General features: G+C 44.3%; 1 protein-coding gene across 3 annotated transcripts in view; it reads right to left on the bottom strand.

Annotated features, from left to right (window-relative positions):
- ARID1A (AT-rich interaction domain 1A) overlaps window positions 1-14,403 on the bottom strand; it is a 61,798-nt gene that overhangs the window by 26,653 nt on the left and 20,742 nt on the right. For all 3 annotated transcript variants that reach the window (XM_069803223.1, XM_069803220.1, XM_069803221.1), the window contains 3 exons: window positions 10,666-10,878; window positions 9,494-9,955; window positions 8,377-8,490 (listed from right to left, as the gene is read on the bottom strand). In XM_069803223.1, the coding sequence (XP_069659324.1) occupies window positions 8,377-8,490; window positions 9,494-9,955; window positions 10,666-10,878 (789 nt within the window). The remainder of the gene's footprint in view (window positions 1-8,376; window positions 8,491-9,493; window positions 9,956-10,665; window positions 10,879-14,403) is intronic.

Genomic DNA, 14,403 nt, shown 5'->3' with positions numbered 1-14,403 from the left:
CCACTCCCACAGATCTACTCGGCAGGAGCTTTAATCACATCTACTGCTCCTACCCTGTGCTACCCCTCCTTCTCTTCCCCCTCCAAATAAATTTAAAAAAAAAGGAGAAAAAAAAAAAAAAAGGAGGGGGCAAGGGTACTTTCCTCCCCCTCCAAACACTGAGCAGACTAACAAATTTCATATTCTCAGTCTTCGGAGACGAGAGATTCAAAAGCTGTAGTTGCAGCACAAAGTATAGAAGGAGCAACATGATTCATCCACAGAACAAGATGTCGCTGAAAGGAAAACCCACCGCATGGAAGGCCAGCATTCCCACTCAGGGAGCACTAGGTGCTGAGCCGCTCTGCAGGACCCTGGGAAATGCAGCAGCAAAACTCTCCAGAAGAGAGTTTCCGTTTAACCCGTTGAAAGCCGCTGAGCTTCTAAAAAGCATTCCCAGGTTTATCTAAACATTGAGACAACATAAAGTATTCCAAGCAGCAGTGGTAAATGCTGAAGTTTTGCTTGGCAGAGTAGTGTCACTTTGGCTAACACAGAAGTTGGCCCAGCCATCTAGCAGCAGTATTGCCACACAAGAGGACAAAACCTCCAGCTTCAACAGTAACACTGACCCTAAAACAAGTTGCAGGAAAGAAGCATGGAGGACCCCAAGCACAATGAGCAGCAACATCGCAGCAGCATCTGAGGATGCTCTCAGCAACGCTGAGTTTATGGAGGGTGTTGGGGATGCAGGGGGAGCAAGACGTACAAGTCAATCACAGCCATCAGAAAGGCTGATCTGACACCAGGCCTTGGGAAGGCAAGTGCAAGCGAGAAACTAGCATGGGTCTCAGATGACAGACCACAAGCTGTTTATTTAAAGAGCTTTTGTTTTTCTTCCAGAGGTTTTTAAATATTCTACTTCAGTCTGAAGACAAACCCCAGATCATATAAAACGCTAAATCACGTAAGAGGCAGGAAGCTACGCTCTTTATTGCCAGCCATAGGGATATTCCAATTCCCCAGCAGTGCTTCCTCTGGAAGGCGCTTTCCAGTTTCCGATGTGTTCAATTTAGACTCCAAAGCATTTAGTCATCTCAGCATGTGATTATGCCACCATGCCAACCACACGAGTTAGGGTGGGCAAAGAAATGCAGTAAAGGCAGAAGTCTGAAATAATTAAAGAATTAAAAAGGCCCCTGTTCAGGCCAATACTTTGGATTTTAAGACAACTCAGCTTTTAGTATTGTTATCAGCCTCTTTGAAACAATTAAGAGTGACAGAATCAATTCCTAAAAAAGTGGAAGGAAGATTTTAGGAGAGAACAAGATTTCTAAGGTATCAGGTATTTGCAAGCCTGATGAATCTGGCAGTTTCCTCACTGGAAAAAAAGCTGCTGTAGAGACAGCTGAAAGCTGGTAGCTCCTTCCCAAAGTCCATTGTACCTGTGGGGAGGCAACGATGGAGCAACACGAGGGGCTACGGCTGAGCCCCCTGACACTGCCAGCTGGGGCATCTCTAGAGAAACCACTTCCAGTCAAGAACCTGTCTGCAATACCACACCCGTACCCAGGTACCACGGATCTGGATGGGACAGAGAAACTGAAGACGCATTTGGAAAGAATCAAGGAAATTCTCCTCTCGCCCTGGCTCAGAGCAGCGAGTGTGCACAGGAAGAGGTAACATAACCATGGAAACCTGGCCCATGCGAGAAGCTGACGTACACCCAGTGCTGCCCTCGGGGTCAGGGTGCCAGAACAGTCAATTCCTAGAGATGTCACTTCTTGTCATTTCAGGAAATTCAGGGGGTTTTTTTGGGTTTTTTAAATAAAGGTTTCTACTTTCCTGGGTAAGACTTGATTCAAAATTATAATAAAAACCAATTATACAACTCCTCCTCCAATTACCAGGGCTTGTTTGAAATCACAGCATAAACGTTGTACCCACAATGGTGCGGGCACAAGCCCATAGAAGCAGCGTGGCCGCTGCAGGAAGGGAGCAAAGCAGACTGAGCCTTGGGCCCCTGCCATGCCCCACATTTGAGCACCATGTGGAAACAGTTTTCTCCATGGCATTTATGATCGTGCACGTCTCCAAGACAAGTCAATCCAGCACACCAAAAGGACATTAACAGGAAAATGATTCCTGTAAACCGAAAGCTCAGGTGTGGCAGCGTTTAAAACGCGTGCAGTGCTGTCAGCCAAAGCTAAACACCTTCACTTATCCCTGTGACCGCTCCACGCAGCAGATGAAGGTCACACCAACATGGACTCTCCCTCCCCTACATGGTGTGGGATCCCCGGCAGGGTTAAGTTTTGATGGGACAAGGAAGATGATGAGGCTAGTATGTCCGATACCAGACTGACAAGAGGGCCCCGCACATTTTAAAGGGTCTCCAACGACACCAAGTCAGCAGCAAAAGAAAGTGAAAAACTGATTTCCCTGCCCTACAACAACGAGCTTCTTGAAAGCGCATTTAAAAACTGAGGGTCACCTCGCGAGGCGTGCGCTTCAGCAATTATGACACAAGGAGCAGCTCTGTATTTTCAGGCTGCAGCAGTGCAGGGGATGCGTGTGACAGAGCACGGACTATTGTTCGGGATCCAAGACCAGAACTGGTCATCCTACAGCAATTTCCTGATTAAACACTGACCCGCCTAGTCACTCCGGTCAGGCCTAAAAGAATGAAAGCCTGTCCTCTCCTGAGCAAGCCACCAGCCGTCCCCGCCGCCCACCTCCACGCGGAGGTCGCCGTCTCCTCTTTCCGTTGGGTCCGTAACTGAAATCGCTCCTAAGAAAACGAAAGGCTGGGGGTTAGGGGAATCAGTGCGAGGCGTGCAGGCAGGAAGCAGAGCTGAGCCGCTCTCGACCAGAATAGAAACAGGAAACGAGCCCGGCATCGAGCATAGCACAGCCCGCTGCCAGCGCGGGCTCCCGCGAAGCTGCATCCGTGGCTCCGCGCGGCATCGTCACGAAAAGGGACATTTATTGGCAACAAAGGCGGAGGGTTCCGCGCAGCCCGGAGCGGGCCCAGGCGATGCAGCGTGGGGTGGGGAGTTTCCTCCCGAGCACCGGGTCGGATTAGCTCAGTTCAAACCCGGAGGAAGGAGTGGGAGGAGAGAAAATTGCCACATGGACAAATAGCTGAGCAACCCTGAGAAGCAGGTCACAGGCGTGAAACATGTCACTGGAGTGGCTGGAAGATTAGGGTAGCTTTGCAAGCAGCTCTCCACACTCTCCACTATTAGCAAAATTAAAAAAAAAAAAAAAAAAGGCACAGCCTTCTCAAGAAACCACACAGAAATGACGGCCACAATCACACATGGAGAAAAGCTTAGGCAGAGGAGCCTTGGTCAGGAAAAAAAAAACCAAACCCAAACATTTTCAACTCCTTATATCACCATAACTTGGAATCGAAAACTTCATATTAGCATAAACTGGAACGTACCACTCTCTCTCATACCAGTGTTTCAGGTATTGTGCTCCTCAGGGCAAGCCTTCGGGTGCTGCTGTGTTTACCTGCATATCCACTGTAATGCCCAGGCACCACAGCATGCAACTAACCTGCTTTGAAATGCATACATCACTAATCCCTCTCTTAAGGCAAGCAATAAGACAAGCTCAAAAGGCCAAATACAAACCAAACAGAAGCAGGAAGTCCCATATGGAAAAAGGAAAAAAAAAAAAAAAAAAAAAAAAAAAAAAGAGCTTAAAGTGACCAGCAGATTCAACTATAGAAGGTTATTTTCCCCTTCCCCCCAAAAAATTGTCAAAATGATTAATTTTAAGCTCAAAGAATTTTTAAGAAAACGTTCATTTCCTGGGCTGCACCTCCTTCCCCATCTACAGCAGCTCTGAGACAGTTTTTTGCTGCATTTCAGCCTGTTGCATTGATTATTTCCAGGTCAGGGGACACAGCTGACAGAGCTCAACTTTATTCCACTTCAAGTACCTACAGAGTACAAGTTGAAATGACCACTTTGTAAGAATGTTAAATCCAAACGGCGCTTCTGTGACAACCTCCAGTGTCCAAATTCAGCAACTACTTGACTCAAGAAAGGAAGAGGTAATCAAACAAAAAATACCCCGCAACTGCTGGGGATATTCACATAAGGGTTCTTTCTGCACAATCCAAAACTCTGCAGCTTCATTCCTCTCCCCTCCTCACAAAACTTAATTTTGCTAAATCCATACTGCAAAGACCCAAGACCAGAATGCACGTTCAAAAGTCAAACAAGGATCAGGAATTTGTCTTCAGTTGGTTATATTCCTTTCTGCAATTGACAAGACACTTTTCAGATCTAAAGTCAGAGATGAACTAAAGTGAAACACAGCTGAATAAGCAAAACAGTTTTCCAATAGTGCAAAATACTGAGATTAAAACGATTCCCACTCCACATCAAGATGAAAATAAGTTGCCCAGGACAGGGATGGGGTTTCTCCCTCAGGCTACACAGTACACTGACCAAAACAAACTAAGGACATTCTGGGGTCGGAATTCTGAAAATCCTGTCCAAGCTGCCCCAGTTTGCTTCATTATGTATCCGCTGCAACAAAAACTCAAACGCAACCTTGCTATTTCAGGACATCCAAAACCTAGCCAGTATCCGTCCTCCTGGTTCGGCCAGAAGTCCCACCCTATGTAGAACCTTTCCTGTTGAAGCACTGCTGAAAACAATAGCTCTCACAAAAGTTTTGGTTTCCACAGATAGGAAAGTTTCACCGAAGAAATCCCAGAAAGGCCAGTGAAAAGCAAATAAAAGCCAGCACACGCTGGTATCAAATCAGTTTTGCTTTATAAATGGCTTTTGGGGCCAACCTGGAAGTCCTAACGCCACACATACCAACTTCTGTGGTTGGGAAGGTGTAAACAGCCTGGCGTGGCAATCACTGTCTTGATGCTCTACTCCTCATCCATCTCCAAGACATCAGGAACTTGCACTCAACTCCTTCACAGCAGCCCATAAGACAGAGACTGAGGCAAGATAACAATCTGTTGCATGTTCCATAATGAGATACAAAATTCCTCCCAACAAACCTAAAACTCCAGAGAACTTTGCAGCAGAACTGATTTGCAATCCAAACGCAAATGGATGTCCTAGTACCCTATTTGCTTCCCCTACACTTGCTACCACCACCTTCCATGTCTAAGCAGAAGGTAATTAATAGCTGGAAATATTTGATTCCTACAGACTCAGAATCCAAGCCTCAAAAGGTAAAGACACCAAACAAACTGGATACGACTTGCCAGGAAGAATTCTTTGCTAAGGAGAAGAGACTAGGGAATCTCCTGGGAGAAACAGATTTATACTAAGGATTCCTATTCCTCTATTACACCCAGACACAAAAGACTACGCTTCACTTCTCCCATACACAATAGCAATCTAAGTTTAGTTTAGCTGCAATCCTGACAGAGACTCCCTAGGGAAGCAGCAAATTCTTCAGAAAAAATTCTTCACCTAGCCTGCTACAGGAAAAGAGTACCAGCCAGGACACTCACATGGATGCATTACTCTTTAAAAGGCATCAGTGAGTTCAAGTTAGCAGCAGGATTCTCCCCCAAAATACAGCAAGTATCATCTTCAGAAAGGAAACAACAAACCAGGAAATACTTAAGCTAGAACAGCCTGTAACACAAGCAGAAATGGAAGACCAGACATTTTGCTGCTTACAGATGAGCAGACAAAGCATTAGAGAAATCAGTAATTTGACTCTTCTGCTGTTAAAAGTCTGAATACAGGAACATCATCAGGAAAAAGTTTAGTGACACAAAAATTGTTATCCGGATGATATCTTGAAGACCCCCACCCAGAACGCTCAACGTGACATTTCTCAGGCAGATCCTAACAAAGCCAGCAAGAGCTCACAGGAGTTGAACAACTTGACAACATCACAATCTAGGAGATCACCACCTCCTGAAATGGTGATAGGATCAGGCGAAGAAAATACTCCCCCCTTTATTGCTTAGAATTCCAACATTAATGTTGATGTACAATATTCATGTGTAAAGGCCAAGGACTCGTAAAGGCACTGGGTGCATAAATTTAACACTTTATAAGAACCTATAAGGCAGCAAACCTCCTTTTCCTGCTGGAGCTGATCTATGTTTAATTAAAGATGATGCATGGCACAATTTGCCCCAATTCCAAGATACCCAGTGAGCTATTGCACAGTGCCCACTGAGGCTTAGAAAAGGGCTCAGAACTCCACAAAAAATTAAAAGCCCATAAACTAACTATGCTTCTGTAAGTCATACATAATGGCAAAACAGGGATCTAGGAATCCTCCCGAGTAGGATAAAACTTTCTAAAACAGACAGACTGAGCAATATAAGGAAGATAAAAAGAAATTGATAGCACCCTTCCACGTAGCTCTTTTGTTTCTAAGCATCCCCAGGCCAAACTTCATGCAAGAGACTGATCACTGAAACAAAGAGTTGACTTCCATACACTTCAGAGGTCCTCCCTTTAAACCATTCCACAGCATCACTGTCTGATGCATTTCTCAATTTACAGACAGGGGTGCTGGTCTTGTCCTACAAGATCCTAACAAGACAACAAGGAATTATGAAACACATACAAGAGTAAGGGTGAATTTCTGCAGGGGGGGTCTCCTTTTTTAAATTTTTGCCTGCTAAGGAAGAGAAGGCCCAAAAATACACCAGGGTTGGGTAAGCTAAAGACTGCTTTATTTCTTAAATGCAAATCATTCGGTGATGAACTCAGAAAAACAAGATGACTATAAAGTCTGTTTAAAACAGAAGCAAGCTTTATAGTTAGCCACTTCTAAAAGCTGGATCTATTTTTTACACCCTGGATTTCTTTTCATCAAACCTCTAAAGTACCTGATCGGAAATTGGTGGACATTTAAAACTTTTAAATTGGATCAAATTCCCTTGCTTCTAGGTTCCTTCACTTTTACAGCCCAGATGGGTATCTTTTCTTAAACCGCTTGGAAAAATGGAAAACTCGAAAGAGGCCAAATACATATAACCACAAGGTATAAAACAAACTCCCACTTGGTGCTGAGAAGGAGCCACTTCTGCTAAGCAGAGCAACTAATTCCTATAATCTGAGTCAGAGGGCGCTGATTGGTAGGATTCATGAAGGCTCTATCAACAATGCTACTGAACAGGACTTCCCACCGTTTGGAGCTAGAGCAATTTCTTCAATTACTTCAGTGGCTTCACTTTTCCTACATTCTTCGCCAGAAGATGGGTCACATGGAAGAACTTGTGGAGAGGCAGAGTGGAAAGAAACATGCTATTTAAAAGGATTTTTCCCCAGGCCTCAGAACAAATTAAATCTTTGTAATCAGGGTCCAAAAGGCAAAAAAAAAAGGAAAAGAAAGAAAAAAGAAACAACCCACAACTACTCCCATTAGGTGGTCAGAACTAGAATCACTTTGTATTTTGGGTGACAATTTGTACCCACAATCCAAAGGAATTATTTCAAGGGGCTCACAACAAAGCCGTTCTCATTGCTGAGAGCAAAAATAACTTTGCTATGTACACAGCTCACTCTCCTCTGACCAATCCAACTGCAGCTTAGGAACCTGACTTAGCCAGCGGCTAAATAAAAAAATAAAAGCTCACTCTTTTCCTACTGGTTACAATGAAAGTAACCAGCAAAATCAGAACTCAGCAGCTCAAAACTTTTCCTCCAAGTCAGAGGCACAGAACAACTTGTGCAAATTAATCTAAGCTTTTAACCCTTCTCCACTTTCTTGATGAACTTTTAACCCAAAGTTAAATTACTCTGGTCCAAAAAGTGCTGGAACACTAGGCACTAGTCTCACACCCAACTGCTCACTCTACCTACAGCAAGCAGATTTAGAATGCAAAAGAAAATATAATTCTCCATCTGTCAAGGAAGAAGCTATCTGTGACTGATCTTCCTCACTCCACGTACAATAAACTCGTCTTTTTCACCAACTGTTCATTCTGATTGGACCAAAGAAGCTTAAATCAGCAGTATAAGGATCCAATGACGCAGAAAGGGAACCACGCTGTCAGTCTGCTAACCACCAGCGCAACAGTGGGCTGAAGGAACAATAAAATAAAATAAAATAGAGACACTTTCCCCTGAAGGTCAGGGTCTACTCTAACAGCAGTCAGGTAGTTCAGACACTACAAAAAGAAAGCTCAAAAAAAAATAATAAATCTTTTGGCTAGAACATGAGACCAGAGTATTTAGGGTTAAACTTTACTCTCAAATCCATTACTTTTGTAAATTACATTTAATCTCCAGTGGGAAGCCAGAAGCTAATGACTTAGTAAAAAGCACAAGCAGCCTCCATCATTCCCATTTCCATGTGGAATACTACCAGTGCTAATTTATCCTGCTGTGCTTCTGATTGCCCTCGCCCCATTCACTTCTAGAGCAGCTCACCACTCACCGGCAGGCTAGAAGGTCTGGACTGAAGATTCAAGTTCATATCTTCTTGCCCTTTACTGGAAGCCATTGAGGGAGCAGATGATGCCTGGGACCCAAATGAGTCTTGAGATAACTCCTGAAACATCAAGAAACACCAAAAAAAAACACAAATGGGAATAAAATAAAGGCTCTGCTGGAATCACCCTGGTATATTCTCAGATTGTGGAAGAATTATGTACCCTCGGTGACATTTGCCCAAAACAGGAAATAAGACAGCAAACAGTTCAAGCCAGCATGTCTACTGCTCTGCAGGAGGACAAATACTGCTGGACTACTACAGAGAGTGTTGGGAGTAGAAGTCTAAAGCATGACAAAACAGTAATTCTCCAGCTTTCCCTTATTCTAGATCCTGAAGAACAGAGACTGTCCTGGGAGACTGCCCGCTTAGCTTCTTGATCTTTTAACATCTTACGATAGCTCTAAGTACTTCATTACACAAACAAGGCAAGTCAATTAAAATCTTTCAATTTTTCAAAAGCTACCTTCGATGCACTGCAATGTTTGCCAAAACATCCCAGCCAGCTTTTCACACAACTATTAAAATATTGTTAAGCCTTGCTGAAAATAAATATGGTTTATGTAAAAAAAAAAAAAAAAATTGCTTCATTTTTTCTTCAATCCCATGCACTTGCTGCTTTATTTCTCCTCCCTAAGGCCAAGTTTTACATTTAAGAGCAAACTCGTCTGTCACCATCTATGTGTCACTCTGCAAGCTGTGTTCTGCTATTGTGCTAAACCAAGTGGCTCTGGAAACCACCTGGAGAACTTCTGCAGACCACAGCATGAAAACCATTCCATTATGAAATCCTTTAGACTGGTATTGCCAATCAGCTGCATTTACTCGACATTGGTCTTCAAAACTGCAGTATTAGGGTGGCTTAGCCTGTTACCACCATAATATCTCTCTGTAAGAGATACAGATCTAGACACAACAGAGAAAGCAGCACATGTATTACTGTATTCATTCCAGCCAGCTTGCTGACGTGTAGTTCAACCGACTTTAATGCACAAAGAAAAGGATTTGCCCAAGATTCTTTAAAAATCACTTACAGAAGGAAACAAAGCAGGAGACAGCCTACCTGAGGAGGGGGGAAGCGTTGCTGGGAGTATGCAGACTGCTGCTGCTGCGGCTGTGATTGAGGGTATGAAGATGACTGCTGAGAAAGAGCCGAGGAAGCTGTCTGCTGAGTTTGTTGCTGCTGCTGGTAGGGTGACTGTGACTGCTGCTGTGAGTAGGGAGGCTGACTCTGTTGATGTTGCTGGGCTGTGGACTGCTGTTGAGGATATGGAGTTGGGGACTGCTGATGGGGTGGCTGGGACTGCTGCTGAGAATACGCAGGCTGCGATGTCTGAAGTTGTGGAGGTTGAGACTGAGGCTGTTGCTGCTGCTGATAAGAAGGCTGAGAGTGAGGGGTCTGGGATGGAGGCTGCTGAGAATATGGAGGCTGCTGCTGTTGGGGATGAGGGCTTTGCTGGTTGTAATATGGAGTCTGGCTTTGCTGCCCATATGCACTGGGTCCCTGCTGTCCATAAGGAGGAATCTACAGAAGAAGAGGATAGAGTTATACCGGTTATTAAGGTATTTTACATACACACACCAAATAAGGTTATGCTCAAAAAGAAAAAATTCAGATACCTGTGCAGAGCAGTTAACTGGGAATGCACTGGAAATGCCACTACTTAGATGCTTCCCAGACAGCAGCAAAAGTCACTTGTGTATGATGTTATTCTTCGCAGTAACAAAATTTTAATAGGCACCATAACTAAGTTTTTAGGGATCCCTACCTGACCACCTTTCAACGATAGTAACATTGAAAGGAAAGACTGCTTGCTCAAAAAGAAAAAAAAAAAAAAAAAAAAGAAAAAAGCAGCCTTTTGAATCCTGCAAACAGTCCAGCAGGATCATGTAATGAGTCAAAACTGACCTGAAGTCATTTCTTCTCTAAAGAACAGCTGTGTCTTTAACAGAACACAGCAGAAAGAACATCTTACTCCCCCCACTATTTATTTCTGCCTTGTTTGATTCAGTGCTCTGCTGCTGCCTCTCTTGGAAGCAAGGATTCCACAGATCTTTGTACATCGATCACACCTGCATCCAGATGTGGTGCAACATAGCCTAAAGAAATGCCATTTTACCTAAGCAACCGATTCCAACCTGGTTGAAGGTGGCCCCTTCAGAAGACACAGTACTTCGTTGCTCTTCTGCCTGCCCCTGCTGTAAACAGAGACTACAGAAGCTTGGGTGCTCTACCTGCTGTGCATATGAGATGCTGCCCATTGTACTTTGCGTCCTGCTTTGCATTCCCATGGGATATCTCTGGGGAGTCTGTGGCCCATACGGCTGTCCTGGATAGCCATGTCCTTGCTGTGGCCCCGCCTGAGGTCCCTGTTGCTGTGTGTACGGGTTGTTTCCTCCATACGGCTGAGGCCTCATCTTCCCCATCTGATCCATTGGGCTTGAAGGCTGCAAAGCAAGTTGTGACACACAATGTACATCCAGCTACATACAGGAATCATTCACAACTTCCCAAAAACCCCAGAAGAAAACTTCAACAGGTTGGCGCAGAGAAGCAGAAGCTCGTCTGCCTCTTCTCAGGCGCTTAAACCCCACAGTTACCTTCTGAATTACAGCAGGATTCCTGTTGCCCTTTCAAACCTACAGACGTTTCACAAAGAACAAACCCAATGAGAAGTCATTTTGTGCTGACGTATCTCCCATGGCCGGAGGACAGGGAAGAAGGGCGGAAGGATCATTAAAGAAGATGAATTATCAGTGTAAGTGACTTTTCCCCATAGTAGGTAGTAGTTTAATGTCCAGATACTCCACAACAAGGTAAATTTAGGCTGAAAATTTAAATATTCACAAGAAACACTGCTTCTTTCACATATAACAAGGTGTCCCAAAACACTACAGGCATTAATTTACACTTACGCATTTAATTTAATCCATATTGATGTAGTAATACTGGGCAGTGCTACTGACATTGACAGCATTCAAGGCTGCAGTTCCATTTTTGCCTTTTTTTTTTTTTTTTAACATGTGCTTTGCGTCTGCTGCCTTTTGCAGAATAAAGGTTTCTAAATCAAATTTCTTCCGATGCATGAAAAAAAGATTTGTCAGCCTTGAAAGTCAGGTCCCTGAGTTTTAGAGCAGACATGATGAGACAAGTGAATAAATGCAACTTTCTTAGGACTTCCTAATCTGTACTACCCCTGCCTGCAGCCAAGACATAGGAACAGTCAATCATATTTCCTGAAAATACTATAAACATCAAAACACAGTCTTTCTACCTAGGCAGTACTATTCCCACCTTAAAGCAAGGACTGCTTTGGTGTAGCGACCTCTAAACGAATCCCAGGCTTAGTCTTTAACCTCCATCACTTGGACTGAATAAGAATTGTTCACTGATCTCCTGATGACCTAATACCAATTAGATGTCTTCCACCAGATCACCATGACAATGGACTCTCTATTACACCATTCCTTCCTGCAACTAGCCCTAGGGTGGTATTTGTACAGATCCACCCTCTCTTGCTGAGATCAGGTGCTTGAGGAGTGGCACTACAGGCCTGCACAAGCAAATATCACACAAAGCCAGCTCCTGCTGGAAACCTGAAAGGATCCCAGAGACCAGAACAGTATTTCAGTTATGTTTGCAGAATCCACCCTCCTAGGAAAAAAAGTTCGTGCAGTATGCTACACTTCAGAAAATCCTACCCCAACAGCCAGCACAGCTTGAAGTCCCAACACACAGACCCTGAAAACATTTGTTTGACCAGCTGTCTGCTACGTCTTGCCTGCCAGGCAAGCCACACAGCACCGAGCCCACGCCAAACAGAAGTAAGTAGGGGCACAACGGGGAGTTAATAGTACTCTTGTGGGGCAACAGGAGCTGGGCCATGGGAGGGAATTTAATGGAGATGGCAGGAAAAGCGCCCCATTTTTGTTAAGGGGGGGCTACCCACTCAACTGAAATCAGGCTCTCTTAGACAAATTTGCACCAATATGGCATAAACCAATTAAGAACCAGGTCCAAGTCCCTCCTCCACTCCAGTTCAGCCCCGGACACCCCTGCAGATACAGTGTTTGCCGTTCTACGGAAGCTGTTCACAAACGACCATGTGCATGGCACCAGTATGATTCTCTTCACTGAGGCAGATTTTAGATGCCCTGCCATGCTCAGTTGCGCTGGATGTTTCCATTTTCGTCCCTACTGATACTAAAGGAGTTCTGAAAAAGTTACGTTTCATGTTTTATGTCCAACTTATCATGGATACTACCACCGAGAAGCAAGACGGACAGAGGCTGCAGGACCTCAGAGGACGAAGTCCAGAGAAGCCGTAAATCCCTGCACTCCCAAACGGCCGTACCCCGCAGACCATGCCATGCACCCACAAGGGTTTTGTACCATGCTCTGAAAAGGAGCTTCCATTCAGGGGGTCAGAAAAGAAAAAAAAGAGGTCTTTGATGGCTGTAGTCTGAATACTCAGAGCTACAGTGACTTACCTCCTGAATGGCAGCACCCATGTGGAGCTTCCATACACCCTAACGGATGCAAATCGTGTTTACATCTTTCAAGCAATTGTCCCTAATGCTTCCTGGGTCTTGTCTTGTGGGTATCACCTTAGATTACCAACATCTTTTCCCTCCCCACACTACCTTCTTTGGTATGTAAAAACAGTGCCACCAGGAGTGCTTCCCAACCCCTAGCTTTTGACAAGTCAAACCTCTCTTTCACCACCCCCCAAACACACACCTCCTTTCTTCTTCTACCTGATCAAGTGCAACTTTGGGGTTACTGACTAAACATTTCAGCATCTTTTCCGTTTGTTACTTGCTTCCTCTTGCTGGTTACCTCACCTTCGCAGCCTGCTAGCAATGGCAGCTTCTCAAATACATTCCTGTTTGGGGATTTATTTTTTTTTTCTAAATATGCACACACCACATGCTGCCTTCTCTGCACAGATTTTCTTGTCTGTGGTCACCCGCAAAGCTAACCATGTCTTCAGGAAAGATAGAAACAAGGTGAAGATGCACTTTTCCATGACTCCTACAGGAAGCATGACGACTGTTAAAAAACTTCAAGAAACATTTGGAACTGTTTATGCAGCCATATAAAAAAAAAAAAAAAAAAAAAAAAAAAAAGAAAAACCAAACCCAAAACCCAAACATATTTCCAGGATGTGACCAAGTCGTCACCTTGATTGCTCAGCGTAGGAGTACGCAACGTGCTTCCAAACTGCGCTGCTTTGAACTGCCACTCTTCCACAAGGCCCTAGCGCACAGAGGATGCTAAAAACAAACATGAAGAGCACCACTCTAAATTACAGCCTTATAGATAAAATTCTATACACAGAAGAAATGTAAACGCCAATTAATCTCTAATGAAGGAACTATTTCATACGCACACTCCTGACTCGTTGCAAACCAACAGGCTAATTCGTGCTCCCTGGGGCTGCCGCGTACATCTCAAACGCTGCAATGCATTGTTTCTTCCTTTAAAATCTCCCATTAAAGACAAATATCTCTTTTGCTGACAGGGCTTTAACTGCTCTCATCTTAGCAGTGTTGCTCTGGCTTAGAGCCTACCATCAGGAAGCCTACTTGAATCTGCTGTCTCAATCCTTTTAGGTAATTTAACTACACGTGCCGCAAGAAAAGAACAGTCAAAGTTGAAACGCAGCAAAGTGCAGATCGATCCAACAGCTTGTGCGAAGATTTTAGGGGGAGCAGAGGTGCTGCACAGCTCCTTTGTACACCCATGTTACACGAGATGGGTAAGCCAAGGGGAAGCAACGCCTATTCGCTTGCAAGAACACTTGAGGATAAATAAGGAAATACCAAACTCCCGACTGCAAAAGGCTGGAGATTCTTCTCTGGACTGATACATGGGAAATCCTTTCAATAGGAAACCACAGGAGTAGATTACTGTGATTACACTTCAAAAGCAAAGGCCCTGCCACAGAGAGACATAATTGAGAGAAAGTG

This window comes from Haliaeetus albicilla, chromosome 16 (assembly GCF_947461875.1).
Source record: "Haliaeetus albicilla chromosome 16, bHalAlb1.1, whole genome shotgun sequence".
Taxonomy (NCBI): domain Eukaryota; kingdom Metazoa; phylum Chordata; class Aves; order Accipitriformes; family Accipitridae; genus Haliaeetus; species Haliaeetus albicilla.
This window is presented reverse-complemented; position numbering and strand designations above follow the sequence as displayed.